This window comes from Musca autumnalis, unplaced genomic scaffold (assembly GCF_047663935.1).
Source record: "Musca autumnalis isolate F117 unplaced genomic scaffold, ASM4766393v1 scaffold_2, whole genome shotgun sequence".
Classification (NCBI taxonomy): domain Eukaryota; kingdom Metazoa; phylum Arthropoda; class Insecta; order Diptera; family Muscidae; genus Musca; species Musca autumnalis.
Genome location: NW_027411755.1, coordinates 176,212,241 through 176,231,407, shown reverse-complemented (window position 1 = coordinate 176,231,407; position 19,167 = coordinate 176,212,241). Strand labels below are relative to the sequence as shown.

The 19,167-nt window shown below is 37.0% G+C and overlaps 1 protein-coding gene across 1 annotated transcript; it reads left to right on the top strand.

The window, feature by feature from the left end:
* Nucleotides 1–980: 980 nt before the first annotated feature.
* LOC141393201 (uncharacterized) lies at nucleotides 981–19,080 on the top strand. Its single transcript, XM_073966166.1, has 3 exons — nucleotides 981–1,156; nucleotides 13,296–14,597; nucleotides 18,691–19,080. The coding sequence occupies exons 1-3, from the start codon at nucleotides 1,105–1,107 to the stop codon at nucleotides 18,900–18,902; spliced, it is 1,566 nt and encodes a 521-aa protein (XP_073822267.1). The 5' UTR covers nucleotides 981–1,104; the 3' UTR covers nucleotides 18,903–19,080.
* The last annotated feature ends 87 nt before the right edge of the window (nucleotides 19,081–19,167 follow it).

The window sequence follows — 19,167 nt, the reverse complement described above, 5'->3', positions numbered from 1 at the left end:
GAGGGAACTTGTCGTTACAAAGTGTACAATTGGCATGGACTTTCAGGGGAGTTGCTACATTGCACCTCATAACAGTTTGTCTAAACTTAGCACCTGGTAATACATACTTTGTAGAACTTGTTACCGGGATAATGTGCCATATCGGTGAGCTTCTTCAGCACATAAATTCAATTTTTTTCGCTTGACGTATCGTTTGGCTATAGGCTTTTCACAAATAAAAATCGACGTTGTGATTATTAATATTTTTTATTTTCCAATATTTCGATTGGAATCTCCAATCGTCATCAAATCTGACCATTCAGAAATAAAATTATTGTCCAGCAAATAAATCGCTTGGATCCATGTATGTATGTGTGGAAGTTATAAAAAAGTTTGCTAAATCACAAGGGTAATCTTAATGTTTTATAAACAAAAATCCACCAATATCAACATTGTATAATATTGAATGAAGATTACAGCCCAAAACTGATTATATTTGTGTATTTATTCAAAAAACAAAATAGCTGAAGACAGGAAATTGGTTTGCTTATAAATAAACGGTTGAGCAACAATAAATTATAACTACATAGGTACGTCCTTAACATTGTTCGACTCGATTTACATGGGTCTGGTCTATCTCTATCTTTCCTATCTATCGATATCACTGTTGCTTATCTAACAAACAATTTGTATGAATTTCACCAAAATTCCCTAACCCTCTTCCCAAACAGACAAGTTTATCGCGCAAATTTTTGGTTATTTTTTATTGTTATTATTTTTTTGTTTTTTCCATTGGCTGACCGCCGCCGCCGGCCGTATTCATTTCACACCCCACCTGATTGCTAATTTTTCGTTTAGAACAAACACAGTACTCATCCTCATATGCTGCTACTTACTAAGTAATATACGTACGCATATGTATGTATGTAGGTACACAACGATGGATGCTATCAGGCCAAATGCAAGAATTGATAAAAAGCCATGTTAACAAACATTTAATTGTTAGTAATAATTTATAAGTGCTGGAATAACGATCGACTGATTTTTTTAGACGAATTTTTCGAACGGAAAAGAATCGGAACATATAACTTGATCGCGTCTCAATAACGGTTCTATTGAGAAAATATGAAATTATTAGCAGTGCTATTTTTTATAGCAATTGTTGCTCACACAAAAGGTGAAATCCAAAGAAATGTATAATTTTGAATATGCAAATTATGAAAAAAAAAATAATTGAAATTAAAAACAGAAAAACAAAAATTAAAAAAAAATTACCAAACTAAAATTGTGCATAATATAATCCAATATGTTTTGAAATACATGAACATATAACTATAAATTGTATTGATTTAAAATACTACAAAAATAAAACACTGTAACAATTTCAATAAAAAAAGATATAAAAACATCAGTGTGAAGTCCCTGACATTTGAGGATTATGTGCAACAGTTCCCTACAAAAGCATTCAAAATTTGACATAATAAATTTATCACTTCTCTGATGATCATGTCCAGAGAGAAAGTCAAGGATCAGTGGAAGTTATAAAAATTATTGATGATTTGAACAAATTAAAATAAATCCGTAAACACAATGCCAATTTTTATAAGTTTTTGAACATTGATCATGATTTACGAGTATGTTTGAGTAAAATATTAATATGTGGAAATTTAGGACCAATGTCAGTCATTACGTTTGATATCTATCTTGGCTCAAAGCCATTTTAGTTGGCCACAGCTAACAAGGATATATACACTTGCATAGGGGAAAAAATGTGCCTCATCAAAATAATGGTTTCAGACCCCATGTATGTTTGGACGAAATCCGGCAATTTGAAGTTGAGTTAACCATTTCAGTCCGTTTGTCTGGTAGAGTTGGGCAATCTCCGATCCGGATCACTGCTCTTTTTCAAAGACGAATGAGTAACATCGTAAAAACCAACGTCTGAAATTGAGTATACGCAGTTTTGTCAAAGAAATTGCCGGTGTCCATTGAACGAGAAAGTGATCCGGATCGCTGGCTGGCTGGAGTGCACGATAAATCTAGAAGGGATCAACAGATTCAGTCCAAAATTTGGTTTTCTTAATATTTTGTTTAAACTTTCTTTGAAGATGGGTTATATCGGTCCACTCCTTCCAGTACATCCCCCACAAAAGTTCGAAAATGTTCGGAAAATTTGTGCGCACGATAACTCTTGAAGGGAGTGACATCCTTATATATCTAATAGATATAGATCAGGTTTGAATATGGACTATGTTTGTCCACAACTTCGGATAACTCTCACACAAAGTTTCAGATAATTCCACTTTAAGACCTGCTCTCGAATCACTTTGATTTTTTTCCATAATTACGACGGTAAACGTTTTTCAGGGGCAAGTCAATACTTCTTGAGAAAACTGCCAGAAAGGCGTAAAAACCCGTATGGCGACATATGTAGTCGCTGGAGAGCACGATAACTCTCGAACTGATCAACCTATTTCGTTCAACATTTGGTCTTTGTCATATTTTGTCCAAACTTAGTTTCAGTTCGAAGGTGGGCAACTTCCGATATCTATTGAACGGTGCAACCAATTTGGTCCAAACATTGGATCTCCTAATATTATGTGCAAATTTAGTTTAACTTCTAAAATGGCCCATAATGGTCCTCTCCTTAGGGTACCTCCCCCACAAAAGTTCAACATTTGTGTCGAAGTGCAGTTTTGGGTATGTTCGAAGATAATATGGAAATGTATACCGATGCTGTTCTTTGTGGTCCTGTTTACAGCGATATTATGTTATCCGTGGACAAGTCCCCGCTTCCTGGCATGCTGATCCAAAAGTTATACAATGACCCACTGAAATGACTAGTGGACGCGATATCTATCGAAAAGACATGACTACCAAAAAAGATCCTTCCCACAATGGACTATGTCGATCCATTCCTTTAAGTACCTCCTTCGCAACATTGTTGAACTTTAATCCTAATCCACATGTTTGCCGGCAAGTTCAAATGTTCAAAAAGGGCCAAAAATTCTTAAAAGACCCTAAATACATTCGATCTATCCGTAGATAAAATTTTTAAATTCACATAGGCTGAGGGTATATCTCTGTCAGCAAAGCCGACTGATACTTTTTTACTTGTTAACTATTAATTCTGTCAGGAATCATTGACTTCCCACGAAAAAACATTATATCGCTATAAATAAGACCACAAGGAGTATATTCGGTAAAATTTTCACAACGATCTTCAAAAATCCCTGAAACTGCACTTAACCAAAAATTTTGAACTTTTATGAGGGAGTTACCCGGTGTTTTTCTATGTAAAACTTAGTGGAATTTGTTGGAAGAATGGATTTTTGGAGCTTTGGGCCATTATCTCAGGAAGTACTGGCTTGCCCACGACAAAATTAAAATACCACAAACCGAGCAGGGCTTCGAAGTTAAGTAATTTTTAGTTAGAGTCTAAAACCAACTCAAATTACACAGTACAACAAAATTGAACTTTTTTTAAATTAAAAGAAACCCCGTACAAATTATGAAAGTGGACCGAAAAAGTGTCTTTGGCAATAGTATTGACAACAATGCGGGGTATCTTTATGTGAGTCACTAAACGGGATTTTTGGTCCCTTTTTTCAAAAACGTTTAAAAACTCCTTTAAAATGTGATCGTATCAGATCAAAATATTCTACAAAATTATTTGTAATACAATTTTACTAAAGGTCCCCGAACACAACAAGCCAGAAATCTGCACAAAAATAAAATCACGTTTTAGGGTTAATGTTGTACTTTATCTGAGTTTATTAAGTTTTGTCCCACAAAACTTCATTCTAGATAGAAGATGTCAAAGACAAAAAATATTTCAAATTTCAATATAAGTCACCGAATAAATGAAATGTGTATTTAAAATATATATCAAGAAAATATATACATATATCGGCCTTTTTGTAGAAAATTTACTTATGTTGAAACTGAGGTATGGGGTATTGTAACTCGCGAATTGTTGTAATATACCATAACTTTTGAACGCATTTAGGTAAAATAAACTGTTTTAGCACGATTCACCGATGGATTTCTTAAAATTATAATTTGAGTGGAAGCTGTGGTCATATTAATGTAAAAAAAGAGGAAAAAATCGTTGAAGGAAACGAGTTTTTTTAAGTCAATTTTCAATTAGTGGCTTTACAATACAATGTAGAGTATAATGTTCAAAGAAGAAGTTAAAGAATACACTTCAGAGATGAAGTTTCTAATGTATGATTTTTTAATATAACCACTGCATCAATCTCAAACGGATGCTGACATTTTGAAGACTGAAAAATTGGGTTTTTTGAATTTTTGCTCTAATCGTGACGCGCAACTGTACTCGTTTAAAAACTGATTATGAGATTGTAGTACTCGCGATTACGCATTTTTTGATGTATAACTCGGGCGTGTAGCCTTCAAAGGTTCACAACAATCTTAGCTTAAAGTTGAAATTTTTGTGCGTAATTTTTTCTAAAAAACAGTTTTTTGGATTAAAAATTTACAAATGCCATTCGATTTCAGTGGAAATCCGCGTGAATTTAGTTTTTTTACGTTCTGAATCTAACAAGCCTTTGCGCGTCTAAATCCATCCACTAGATCGGCGGATATGATACCCCTCAAATTTCGAAAATCTGCAAAAAATGTTTTTGAAAATATCGCGTATTTAGACGGGTTTTAGATGTGTTATTACTACTTAGATAAATAGAGCGAAACGCATATTTAAAATATGCGAAAACAGATATTGAAAAACGTTCGCGAATCCGGAGATATAATAGCTTTTTTCTAAAAACTGAGTGCGATGCTACATCCACGGTTCTTGATGGATCGCATTGAAATGACATAGGATGATGTATTTTTTAATGGTGATCATTGAAACCGGATGCGCATAAAATGCAAATGTACTTCGTGGAAATTGTGGGCATTTTACTGTTTTTTGCACCCTAACATGCAACTGATGCTACATCGTGGTCGCCAAATGGAATTTCACAAAGTGTATATCAAATAAGAGGGATTGATTCGCTGTTTTGGAAAATCGGATGCGCATCTTGTGATTTCCACTATTACGCAGTTTATATGCGTTTCAAATGTTGTAATATTCAATATAACATTATTTTAATGTTATGCCACAATTGGAATTCCTTGTGATTTAATATAATGTTCTAATAATATTCGCCAATAGGAAAACCATAAGCGAAAAATTTGTTGCAACGGAATATTTTCATTATTGCGTGGAATTTGAACGAAAATGACGAAGAACTCAAATATTTTTTCTTCAGCCTTTCCTATAAAACCATAAAAAAATAAAATTAGAATAACAGGATTTTTATTTTTTTCGTCATATTTTCTTTGTATTTTTGCAAATAACATGAATACTATAGCTCCAAACTTCACGACTTAGGTTTCATTTTATTCCTCACAATGTCTGGATGCTGCTATAATTTTTTATATATAATTTTTTGTAAGTATAAGCGCTATTATTTCAAAAATATGTTTGTAAATACGTGAAATTATTTAACAAATTTAATTTTTCGCGAATCCATTGAAACTTTTCGAATTTTTTTTTGCATCATCGCAAAGGGTGAGAATTCAGTTAACGATAATAGGATATAACAGCTTACTATATTAAGCCGCGATTTTTTTAGAATTTTTTCTAATTAGCATAACTAAAACGGTCATATCTTTTGCGCGCAACGATCAAAGTTGGTAACGAAAACAGATTTGGAATGACGATTTTTTTCTTAATCTATGTACCAAAAATCATAGATGTAGTATCAAAATTTTTTTGTTGATTTTTTTGAAATGGAAAAGACGATTTTAGAAATTTTTGTCGATATATATTTTTCTTGAATAAATTTGTTTTGTTCTTTTTTCGAGTTGATGCATGAAAGTAACATGGAACTCAGCTTTAAACGAAAGGTGATAAAGGAAGAAATAGTCTACACACAAATTTTATTGTAAGTCCCAGAACAAACTAGATACCTTAGTAAAATATTTTGTTAAGAAAATGACGTTATAAAATAAGATATTATAGGTAGAAATTATTTGTTAAACTTTTAGACTCTTAATTAAAATTTAATTTGCCCCACAAAACTTCATTCTACATAGAAGATGTCAAAGGCAAAAATATTTTCCATCAAATTTCAATATAAGACGCCGAATAAATTAAATATGTGTTTACAATATATATCAAGAAAATATATACATCAAGTTTGCCAACAAAACACCCAAATATTTTTCTTGAATAAATTTGTTTTGTTCTTTTCTCGAGTACAGGCATGAAAGTAACATGGAATTTAGTTTTAGACGAAAGGTGTTAAAAGAAGAAATAGTCTACACAAAATTTTACTGTAAGTCCCAGAACAAACTAGATATCTTAGTTCAATACTTTGTTAAGAAAATTACGTTATAAAATTAGATATTATAGATAGAATATATTTCTTAAACTTTTAGACTCTTAATTAAAATTTATTCCGTAGTGATTCAAAATATCCTAAAATACTTCACTTTTTGGGGATTATGTCAAAAGAAGAAATGTTCCAAATCAAATTTCATTGTTAGCCTCCGAACAAAAGAAATTTGTAGCTATAATATTTAACATCTCCAGAAGCTTTCGCTTTTTATACAAAATTTAGGACCATATTCTGCCGTTTTTATTCACATTTTCGTTATGTGCGGTCATAAAATATATTTTATTGATGTTTTTCATAATATTTTTTTTCAGAATATATTCCAAAATCTTTTTGGAATATCTATGGTGAATATATATAGGGAAAATATTGATAAGCCAGATCGGACTTTGTAAATTTACGTATTTTGTAAACTAAAATAACGTCATCATAGGTTCCTGATATTGTATGTGAAAATGCGGGGATAGTCTACGGCTATTATCCAGTGAATATATGTATATCTGACATACGACTCCTAACATCCATGATTTTGGAATGGTTCTATATACTATAGCGATGGCAGCTACTACTGCTCTGATAAAACTTGTTCTGTTAAATTTATTTAAAAAAATATTTGGGTGTTTTGTTGGCAAATTTGATGTATATATTTTCTTGATATATATTTCAAATACATATTTTATTTATTCGGCAGCTTATATTGAAATTTGATAGAGATTATTTTTGTCTTTGACATCTTCTATCTAGAAATAAGTTTTGTGGGACAAAACTTAATAAACTCAGATAAAGTACAACATTAACCCTAAAACGTGATTTTTCTCTTGGTAGATTCCTGGCGTTTAGGTACGATTAAGAGTTTAGGTGTATTCGGGGACATACAGTAAAATTTTATGATAAATAATTTTGTAGAATATTTTGATCTGATACGATCACATTTTAAAGGAGTTTGTGAACGTTTTTGAAAAAAGGGACCAAAAAGACCCCTTTAGTGACTCGCATGCGGGTTAATTTTTTCATAAAAAGATACCCCGCATTGTTGTCACTAATATTGCCAAAGACACTTTATACCTAAATTGAAAGGATTCGCAGGAATCTGATGTCGAATATTTCAAAACCTTTAGAAATGGGCGGAACTTACCACGCCTATTTAGGTTACTTCCCGACGTAAACTTTCAAAACGCCGAACACGTGTCTTCTTTTTTTCGGCCATCTTTCATAATCTGGGCGAATTATCTTGTAATTATTTTTTGTGTTGTACAGTGCTGTTATGCAAAACTTAAAAGTGTATAGACTTGTGATCCGAAAGGGAACACTGCTCCGATATGCTCCTGTCCGATATAGACGTATATACGTCTTACCTTGTTGTGGAAAGTGGCTGTGTTTTGCCACAGATTCTTTATAAAATAAATTCGACACGGTGCTCTTGAACCAATTTTAAATGGAAGGTGCTTACACCTGGGAAGTTTTTGCGGATTCTGAAACTACAATGATCATAGATGAAAAAAATCAAAAAACAAAAAAACCGCCAGAGCGATTTTGTTTGGAAACCACAAGTCCTATCGAAATGAGTTTAAAGAAAATATTGTAGCTATGAAAATTCTCTACGAGATTGCCCATTATGATACTTTCGTAGGTTTTACCGTTATTGAGAAATAGAGGTTCAGTATTGGGACAATGCATTGACTGTACCGCTTCCTTATAATACAATGTCGTACATTGTGCGCCTTAACTTAATTTAAGTGAAAACCGCTTACACCAGGGAAGTTTTTGCGGAATTTGAAACGTCAATGTTCATAGGTGAAAAAATCCAAAAACAAGAAAAAATCGTTGGGGGAATTTTTAAATAAATCGCGGTCAAATTCACATTTTTGGGTTTATTTTGAGTTTTTGCGATTTTGCTTGGAAACCGCAAGTCCTATCGAAATGGGGCTAAAGAAAAAGTTGTAGCTGTGAAAATTCTCTACAAGATTGCCCAGTATGATGGTATTGGCAACATCATCCATTGTAAACTGTGGTGGTTCCTCCTCGGCAGGAAGAGATCTGATGCGACGTAATACTCTTCTCTTCGCCCTGTCACTCTCGGTGTGCTCGACAAACTGTCGATTAAATTAACTTGCGCACCTCTTCGGGTCAGTCAACGTAACGTCGCCAAACGTGACTGAGGTCCTGTCATCCCTCCTTCCGGGGTTTGAGAGTGACTTAACCGTTGTCCACAATTTACTTATACCGGCTCCAATGTTGCAACTCTTCAGATGATTTAACCACTTGTTCCGTTTATGTTCGCCGACCAGCCTGTTAACTTCCAGTGTCAGCTCCCCGACTCTGGGGTCGTCGGGGTTGGTTTGACGAAGCTCATCACGCTCATTTGCAAATCCCGTCGCCTCTGCTGAGAAGCTTGGTCTTACTTCGGGTATTTGACCACCAGGGATATGGCGAGCGGCTGCAGCAGTGATGATGTCTCGGAACGTCCTTTCCGCTACCCGAACATCAGAAGGATTGGGCAGTTCTCTGAAGCGGTGTTTGGTGAACTCTTTAAAATCCGGCCAATCAGCTTTCCTATGATTGGCGAATGTGCGGCGTTCACAGATAATGAAATCTGGTGGTCTGCTAATGGAGACAATTATGGGGAGATGGTCTGATCGAAGGGAAATGACGGGTTGCCAGGTAACGTCATTTGTCAGACCAGATGACACGATGGTTATGTCTGGCGAGCTGTGACACTCTCCTCTAATTATGGTAGGGGCGTCCTCATTGACCGAGCAAAGCGTAGAGCTATCAATCTGCTCAGGCAGCGCTATACCTCTCTGATCGTTTCCGAGGGCCGAATGCCATATCTCATGATGCGCATTAAAGTCCCCCAGGACCAGCGGGCTAATGTCAGGCTTATAATCTGAGATACAGCTATTTCTCGGCGGGATGTATACGTTCAACAACTCTATCTCGGCAGTTCCACACCTGACTGCTACCCCCATACATTCCATGTACGGGTCGTTAGAGGCAGGCTCAAGCGAGATAGGTCTGTATTGAACAGACTGGTGCAAAAGGAAAGCTAATCCCCCACCTCCACATCTCGTGCGATCCTTCCTTATTACGTTGTAACCATCACAACGTACTGAGCTGTGGTCGTTCAGCATGGTTTCCTGCACAGCCGCGACCTTGATATTCTTCCGATTCATAAAGTCCACTATTTCATCGATATTACCTCGGAGCCCATTGTAATCAAATTGCAAAAAGGGTGCATTTTCTGAGATTGTAACAACAACGGCTGGTGTTAAATGCTGCGCGTGCGGCTTCTGTTGTGGGGACTGCGGGGGAGTTTCGTAATCTAACGATGACTCACTGGGGGATGTGTTCGCGCAGCATGCAGCAACATAGTCCCTATCGTAGTCCCTCGCGTGGGCAAGTCCAGAGCAACCGCTTAAATGCACCCACTCCTGACATCTATTGCATCTCACCGAAGATTAGATATGGGTGAAGATGCGGATGTGACAAACTGAGCACAAATATATTGGTCCTGGGTTTTCCTCCGTCCCGGCACGGGATATGCCGCTCCCAGCACAGAGAAACGAAACAAATACAAACACATGAACACTGAGGGGGCAGCCGCTGCACGGTGGTCGAAAGCACTGATCTAGCGGCGCGAAATTAATAACTTGCAAACGTATTGAGATACGTCACTGAAATTTGGCACAAACTCAGCTTGTACCTGTGGGTAATAATGGGTCAAATATGAACAATATCGGCTGATGTTTTGGTATAGCCACCATATAACGGTACCTTAAGATTTTCGGTATTTTGAGGATTTAAGCCACAATTTCGTAGCAAATTACCTGTAATTTGGAACTTAGGGTTCCTAGTGGTCAAAAAAAAATTTCACCAAAAATTATGGACATAGGTGCACGTTTTGATATAGCCTCCATGTAACCGTACCTCCCAATTTAAGGTATTTTGAATATCATGACCACATTTTTAAACCAACTTGGCTGTAATTTTGCATTCCGTGTTCTCACTGCGTATAAAATCTTCTTACAAAACATTTTCAACACAGATTTATGTTTCGATGTAGCCCCTTTTATGGTACCCCCGATTCGTTGAATTTTTACTTGTTATCCCATATTTAATAACATATCTAGCTATAATATGGTATTATAGTGTCGCCGGGGGTAGAACTCCTCCTTACAAACATTTCCCAAGATAGGTCCATATTTTGGTTTAGCTCCCATACAAATGCACACCTAAATTTGTATGAATTTCATGCAAAATCATTTTTTTTAAAGTGCAGTCATCAAAAGATTTGCAAATATTTGCAGCCGAAATGTGGTTATTCCGTATCCAGAGAGTCCAATTTCTTTTCCCAAAAATAATCGAACCTAAGCTCGGCTAAGTTTACAAGATGCACTCTATGGAACAAGCGCGTACAACCCATAAAAACACAAAAAAATTAATTTTTTGAAAATTTATTGCTATATAACTAAGTACTTTCAGACCCCAAACTAATTTTTATAATTTAAATCTCACCCTCTGCTATTAATTGAATATAAATCTTGTCCAGTTTCATTACGAATGCATTTCACATTTAAACAAATATGAAGTTAATTTTTTTGCAACAATTTTTTTAAATCTGATCCAACAAAAACTCTTGCATTTGATAGTGAATAACTGAGTGAATATTTACAACAACAAAAATTAAAAAACAAAATCTTTGTCTGCGAAGTGTCTGTAATCGATACAATGAAAAATATTTCGCAATTTTATAGTTCGATTTTTTGACTTTTGCGCCGCTAGATCAGTGGTTTCGACCAGTGTGCGCTGGCCGGAACGCTGATGTTGTGTGGTCCCGGGTCAATCCGTTACAGAGAACCCGCTGCCGTGGGATTGAAGGTATATTGGTATTCTCATCATGTTTTTTTTTTGAGAAGTCGTCCTTGTCTTCTTTAAAGACATTGTGGTCTCTATGGGAAATCTTACTGAATACCCTGTGACACAAAATGGAAGTCAACATCTGGGGGTTGAAAATTTCCTTTTCGGAATGAAAGGCCCAATTGAGAACCCCAAAGGATCACATAGCTGAATTTTAGTTTAAGGAGTGATCCCTACTTATAAATGTCAGAAAAAAGTTGAAAGTACATATAAATAGCATAGAATATGTGGTCAAATTTTGAAGTCGATCGGAACAATATTGCCTTAGTATGAGCGTTGCATGGGAACAATTTATTTTATTTTGTATGCAGCATATAAACTGTGTTTTTCTGGAAATCGGCCACAAAAATATATGACAATTGGTTTATTAGTGTTCGAGCTAGAATTGGCACCACAAAATGCTTTAATAAAAACAGGGTTTCGTAGACGTAGACGGCAATATTTTTCTCTTACAGATGAAAAAAAAACTGCCAAAAAGTTACGTAGTTTTCTCGAAAAAAAATCATGAAAAATGCATCTTATTGAGCTTTACAACTGTGGGTCTCCTTTTAAGGCTTAAAGATTTTCTCACGCGGTAGAATTCCGTCCAGAATATACTCGTGCAAAAAAAAAAGAAAACCGACAAAACCTTTCTAACTTTGCTATTTTTCAATGTAATATTCGGCAGATACAATATTGATATCTTCGAATGTATTCCAAGGAATGCAATTTTCAATGAATATGTAAGGAAAAATTAACACTTTAGCATATATAGGCCAAAATAAAGGATAAAGTTAAAAATTTGTGAACATTTTATTAATTTTTAGTGGTATAGGAATTCACAATCGGAATCGACCCGGAGTCGGAGTCGTGAAAAAAACTCGTCTGGAGTCGGAGTCGACCCAAAAATACCTCGACTCCGAAACCCTGAAGATAACTTTCGAATGGCTAACATCGGTCCAAACTTTGCACAACGTAATATTTCTTTCGAGTTCGATGAAGGTCTATATCGGACAACTCCTTCCGGCAACTCCCTCAGAAAAGTTCAACATTTGTAGCTTATATTTAGCTGCTCGAGGATCGTTTCAAAATTTTTACCGAAGATACTCCATGTGGTTCTGTTTACATCGACATAAATCTTTAAAAAAAAGCTTATTGTCGTTTTAACTTGTTTTATTCCTCATACTTCTCTCCATATTTTCCCGATTTCTTCTTGCAATATAAGAAGTGATAACTACCCCTCAAATACCTAACAACTTAAGGCGAAAACTTCCAAAACGTCTGCCCTCGCCTACGAAAACGCAGTTTATGGTTAATAATGGGTACTTTTGTTCATAGTACACTTAGGTCCTCTACTCCTATTATTATTATTTTTTATACAACCACAGGCTGAAGGTACTTAGGTGTAGCCAAATCCGACTGATTATTAGCAAATTTGTTACCAAATTAGCAAATTTGTTACCAAAGGTATACATATTATTTTCAATGAGTACTTCGAATTTTATAACCACTGGAAGCTATATCAAATTCTTATCAATACAACATATGCACAAATTTTTATCGAATTATCCTAAATGACCTATGAACAAAATGATGATAAATGCCTACACAAAAAACCAACAAAAATTTTTATCTCTTTTATGATATCAGTTGACCTCTATATACCGGTAACCCTCTTCTGACGTTATCGCATTTTAAAAGATATATGTACATGCATATGCATGTTTATTTGTCTGATAGCAGCAACGTCAGAAATAGCGTCATCCATCTACTTTCGTTACAAAATGTGTAACATCAATTTATGCCTGTATAGGAAGAAGGTGTTGTAATGAACCAATTTACAACAACAACATCAAGCAATGAGCTGACAAAATAATAACAACATTTTTAATTAATTACAATATCTTGTAATAACGTATTCTTTTCCATTTTTATGTTTATTTTCATATTGCCTCGCCTCGCCTGCACTACGAAATGAAAAATACAACGAAACAAAAACAACATTAATTACAGTTGTTGGAGACGTTTTGCAATGTTACACCTGTGATGGAGACGATTGTAATAGTTTGGAGACAATGAAGTTGGAAGTTTGTTACGCTGATGATGGTGATGAAACGACGACAACAGAAGCAGCACCTACAACAGCTTCTTCCGAACCCACAACTGTTCCATCAGAAACAACAGAGCCACCCACAACTACAACCAATCCAGAAGCTCCAGAAACAACTGTACCTTCACAAGGCCCACAGACAACAACACCAATAGCATCTACGGAAGTTCCCGAAACTACACTATCTCCTGAAACACCTGTTCCTGGGACAACTTTACCAACCTCAGCTCCAGAAACAACTTCTCCAACAGAAGCTACAGAAACTCCTGCTCCCGGAACAGCTACTCCTGAGACAACTTCTCCAACAACAGCTACTGAAACACCTGCTCCCGGAACATCTGCTCCTGAGACAACTTCTCCAACAGAAGCAACAGAAACTCCTGCTCCCGGAACAGCTGCTCCTGAGACAACTTCTCCGACAGAATCCACAGAAACTCCTGCTCCCGGAACAGCTGCTCCTGAGACAACTTTTCCAACAGAAGCAACTCAAACTCCTGCTCCCGGAACAACTGTTCCTGAGACAACTTCACCAACAGAACCCACCGAAACTCCTGCTCCCGGAACAGCTGCTCCTGAGACAACTTCTCCAACAGTAGCCACAGAAACTCCTGCTCCCGGAACCGGCGCTCCTGAGACAACTTCACCAACAGAAGCAACTCAAACTCCTGCTCCCGGAACAACTGTTCCTGAGACAACTTCACCAACAGAAGCCAGCGAAACTCCAGCTCCCGGAACAACTGTGCCTGAGACAACTTCACCAACACAAGCAACTGAAACTCCTGCTCCCGGAACAACTGTTCCTGAGACAACTTCACCAACAGAAGCAACTCAAACTCCTGCTCCCGGAACAACTGCTCCTGAGACAACTTCACCAACAGAAGCAACTCAAACTCCCGCTCCCGGAACAACTGTTCCTGAGACAACTTCACCAACAGAACCAACTCAAACTCCTGCTCCCGGAACAACTGCTCCTGAGACAACTTCAACAACAGAAGCAACTCAAACTCCTGCTCCCGGAACAACTGTTCCTGAGACAAGTTCACCAACAACAGCTCCTGAAAATCCTGCTCCCGGAACTGAAACATCTGTTAAATCTAGATCTGCCTCAGCAATTCTTTTGAGAAATTATAGGGCACTTTCACGTAGCCGACGTATGACTGCATCCGATGGTACAGGTTACGCCTGCTACACTGTTGAATATAAAGGTAAATACTTATTATAATTGCTTCCATTCAATAGATGTTCCAAAACGGAGAGATGGCTTAGAGGCCATCTGCCATAGAGTAAATACACTCTGAGGTCATCTTTTATAGAGTAGATGGATACATAGGTCATCTCTTATAGAGTAGATGGACTCAGGGGTCAGCATCTCTAGACGGACACAGAGGTCATATCCTATAGAGTAGATGAACTCAGAGGTCATCATCTACTACAGAGTAGATTAACTCAGAGGTCATCTTCTCTAGAGTATATGAAGTCCGAGGTCATCTTTTATAAAGTAGAAGAACTCCGAGGACATCTTCTGTAGAGTAGAGACTCAGAGGTCATCTACTATAGAGTATATTAAATCCGAGGTCATCTTCTCTAGATTAGATGGACTCAGAAGTCATCTTCTCCACTAAATATGAACACAGAGGTCATCTACTATAGAGTAGATGGACTCAGAAGTCATCTTCTCTAGAGTATATGAACTCCGACGTCATCTACTCTATAGTATATGGACGCAGAGGTCATCTTTTTTAAAGTAGAAGAACTCCGAGGTCATCTTCTCTAGAGTGGATGGACTCAGAAGTCATCTTCTCTAGAGTATATGAACTCCGACATCATCTTCTCTAGAGTATATGGACTCAGAGGTCATCTTCTCTAGTGAAGATGGACTCAGGGTCATCTCATATAGAGTACATGGACTCAGAGGACATCATCTATAGAGAAGAGAGGGCATTTTCAACAGAGTAGATGAACTCAGAGGTCATCACCTCTAGAGTAGTTGAACTCAGGGGTCATCTCCTATAGAGTATATGAACTCAGAGGTCATCTACTATAGAGTAGATGAAGTCAGAAGTCATCTTCTTTAGAGTAGATGGACTCAGAGGTCATTTTCAACAGAGTAGATGAACTCAGAGGTCATTTTCTTTAGAGTAGATGGACTCAGAGGTCATCTTCTCTAGAGTATATGGACTCAGAGGTCATCTTCTCTGGAGTAGATTGGCTCAGAGGTGATCTTCTCTAGAGTAGATGGACTCAGAGGTCATCTACTATAGAGTAGGTGAACTCAGAGGTCATCTACTATAGAGTAGATGAACTCAGAGGTCATCTTCTCTAGAGTAGATGGACCCAGAAGTCATATTCTATAGAGTATATGGACTCAGAGGTCATCTTCTCTATAGTAGATGGACTCAGAGGTCATTTTCTCCACAGAATATGGACTCAGAGGTCATCTACTATAGAGTATATGAACTCCGAGGTCATCTTATCTAGTGTAGATGAACTCCGACATCATCTTCTCTAGAGTATATGGACTCAGAGGTCATCTTCTCTAGAGAAGATGGACTCAGAGGTCATTTTCTCTACGGAAGATAGACGCAGGGTCATCTCCTATAGAGTACATGGACTCAGAGGTCATCTTCTATAGAGTATATGGACTCAGAAGCCATCTTCTATAGAGTAGAGAGGTCATTTTCAACAGAGTAGATGAACTCAGAGGTCATCATATCTAGAGTAGTTGAACTCAGGGGTCATCTCCTATAGAGTATATGAACTCAGAGGCCATCTACTATAGAGTAGATGAAGTCAGAGGTCATTTTCTTTAGAGTAGATGGTCTCAACGGTCATCTTCTTTAGAGTAGATGGACTCAGAGGTCATTTTCAACAGAGTAGATGAACTCAGAGGTCATTTTCAACAGAGTAGATGGACTCAGAAGTCATCTTCTATAGAGTAGATGAACTGCGAGGTCATTTTCTATAGAGTAGATGGACTCAGAGGTCATCTTCTATAGAGTAGATGGTATCAGAGGTCATCTTCTATAGAGTAGATGGAATCAGAGGTCATCTACTATAGAGTAGATGAACTCAGAGGTCATCTACTATAGAGTAGATGAACTCAGAGGTCATTTTCTTCACAGAATATGGACTCAGAGGTCATCTACTATAGAGTATATGAACTCCGAGATCATCTTCTCTAGTGTAGATGGGCTCAGTGGTCATCTTCTATAGTGTATATGAACTCCGACGTCATCTTCTCTAGAGTATATGGACTCAGAGGTCATCTTCTCTAGAGTAGATGGACTCTGCGGTCATTTTCTCTACGAAAGATGGACTCAGAGGACATCTACTATAAAGTATATGAACTTCGAGGTAATACTTTATGAACTAGAAGGACTCCGAGGTCATCTTCTCTAGAGTAGATGGACTCAGAAGTCATCTTCTCTAGAGTAGATGGACTCAGAGGTCATTTTCTCCAGAGGTCATTTTCTCCAGAGGTCATCTACTATAGAGTAGATGGACTCAGAAGTCATCTTCTCTAGAGTAGATGGACTCAGAAGTCATCTTCTCTAGAGTAGATGAACTCCGACATCATCTTATCTAGAGTATATGGACTCAGAGGTCATCTTCTCTAGAGTAGATGGACTCAGAGGTCATTTTCTCTACGGAAGATGGACGCAGGGTCATCTCCTATAGAGTACATGGACTCAGAGGTCATCTTCTAAAGAGTATATGGACTCAGAAGCCATCTTCTATAGATTATATGGACTCAGAAGCCATCTTCTATACAGTAGAAAGGTCATTTTCAACAGAGTAGATGAACTCAGAGGTCATCATCTCTATAGTAGTTGAACTCAGGGGTCATCTCCTATAGAGTATATGAACTCAGAGATCATCTACTATAGAGTAGATGAAGTCAGAGGTCGTCTTCTTTAGAGTAGATGGACTCAGAGGTCATCTTCTCTAGAGTAGACGGACTCAGAGGTCATTTTCAACAGAGTAGATGAACTCAGAGGTCATCTTCTTTAGAGTAGATGAACTCAGAGGTCATCTTCTTTAGAGTAGATGGACTCAGAAGTCATCTTCTCTGGAGTAGACTGACTCAGGGGTGATCTTCTCTAGAGTAAATGGACTCAGAGGTCATCTTCTATAGACTCAGAGGTCATTTTCAACAGAGTAGATGAACTCAGAGGTCATCTTCTACAGGGTATATGGACTCAGAAACCATCTTCTATACAGTAGATGAGGTGCGAGGTCATTTTCTATAGAGTAGATGAACTCAGAGGTCATCTTCTCTAGAGTATATGGACTCAGAGGTCATATTCTATAGAGTAGATGTAGTCAGGCGTCATTTTCTCTACAGAAGATGGACTCAGAGGTCATCTACAGACAGAGTAGGTGAACTCAGATGAACTCATTTTTAACAGAATAGATGAACTCAGAGGTCACCATCTCTAGAGTAGATGGACTCAGAGGTCATCTACTATAGAGTGGATGAACTCAGAGGTCATCTTCCCTAAAGTAGATGGACTCAGAGGTCATCTTCTCTAGAGTAGATGGACTCAGAGATTATATTCTATGGAGTAGATGAACTCAGAGGTCATTTTCTATAGAGTGGATTAACTCAAAGGACATCTTCTGTAGAGTAGATGAACACAGAGGCCATCTAACATAGAGTTGATGGATCCAGAGGACATCTGTCACAGAGTCGGTGGGCTCAGAGGTCAGTTACCATAGTTGAACTCAGAGGCCATCTGCCATAGAGAAGATGGACTCAGAGGCCATGGAGTAGATGGATTCGGGGGATTCACCATAGTGTATCAGATGAACTCAGAGGTCATCTGCCATACAGTAAATATATGTATGGTCCAATCGATGAAAAACATTTACCAGTTCATTGTTGTGGCTAAAAAACGAATCCTACAAACATTTGTGAAAATCGGGCTCATAATCGGCCAAATATTAATATAGGAGTTATGTCAAATTCCGATCCGATTTTCACAATTATGTTGGATTTGTTTTTAGCCACAAAAATTGAAACGCACATTTTTTCATCGATTGGATCATGATTGCGGTAGCCCTAATGTTAATACATATCTGAACGTAGAGAATATATTAACGTATATGTACCTTGGAGAAGATAGATGCAGAGGCTATTTACCATGGAGTAGTAGATTGGCTCAGAGGCTCACTTACAGTGGGTGGTGATCTTATCTTCATTCAAATTGGTAGTGAACGAACTATTACATACCATAATTTTTGTTATTTTTTATGCCCAAACCTTTTTATTTTAATTTTTTTTTTCTTCTCTTTCAGAAGGTGAATCTGCAGCTAAAAAGAAAAAGGGTTGCATCAAAATCCCCATCGAACAAACAGCCTGTGATGCAATAAAGAGCGGCGTTGATGATGGTGTTGAAGTAGAAAATTGTCAAATTTGTATGAGCGACAAATGTAATTCCAGTGCCACCATAAAACTATCCATTTTCGCCATGATCCTAGCGTTGGTTTTACGACCATTTCTAATGTAACTCTAAGAGAATAGATTTAGTTATAAAAAAATGTTTATTGCCATATTTCTTGGGAAAAAAATATTATTTTTTGTTTGTTTGTAAATAATATATGTATGTATTATGAGTATTGAATATCTGAATATGTAGTGATGTAAGATTAAACGAAAAATAAAATTAACGAAAAAATATTTTTAAATACAAATTTTTTGTAAACACTTCGGTTTTTAAAGAAATACACTTCGATGTCACAATATATACATATGTTCCCATACCCATCCCCAAA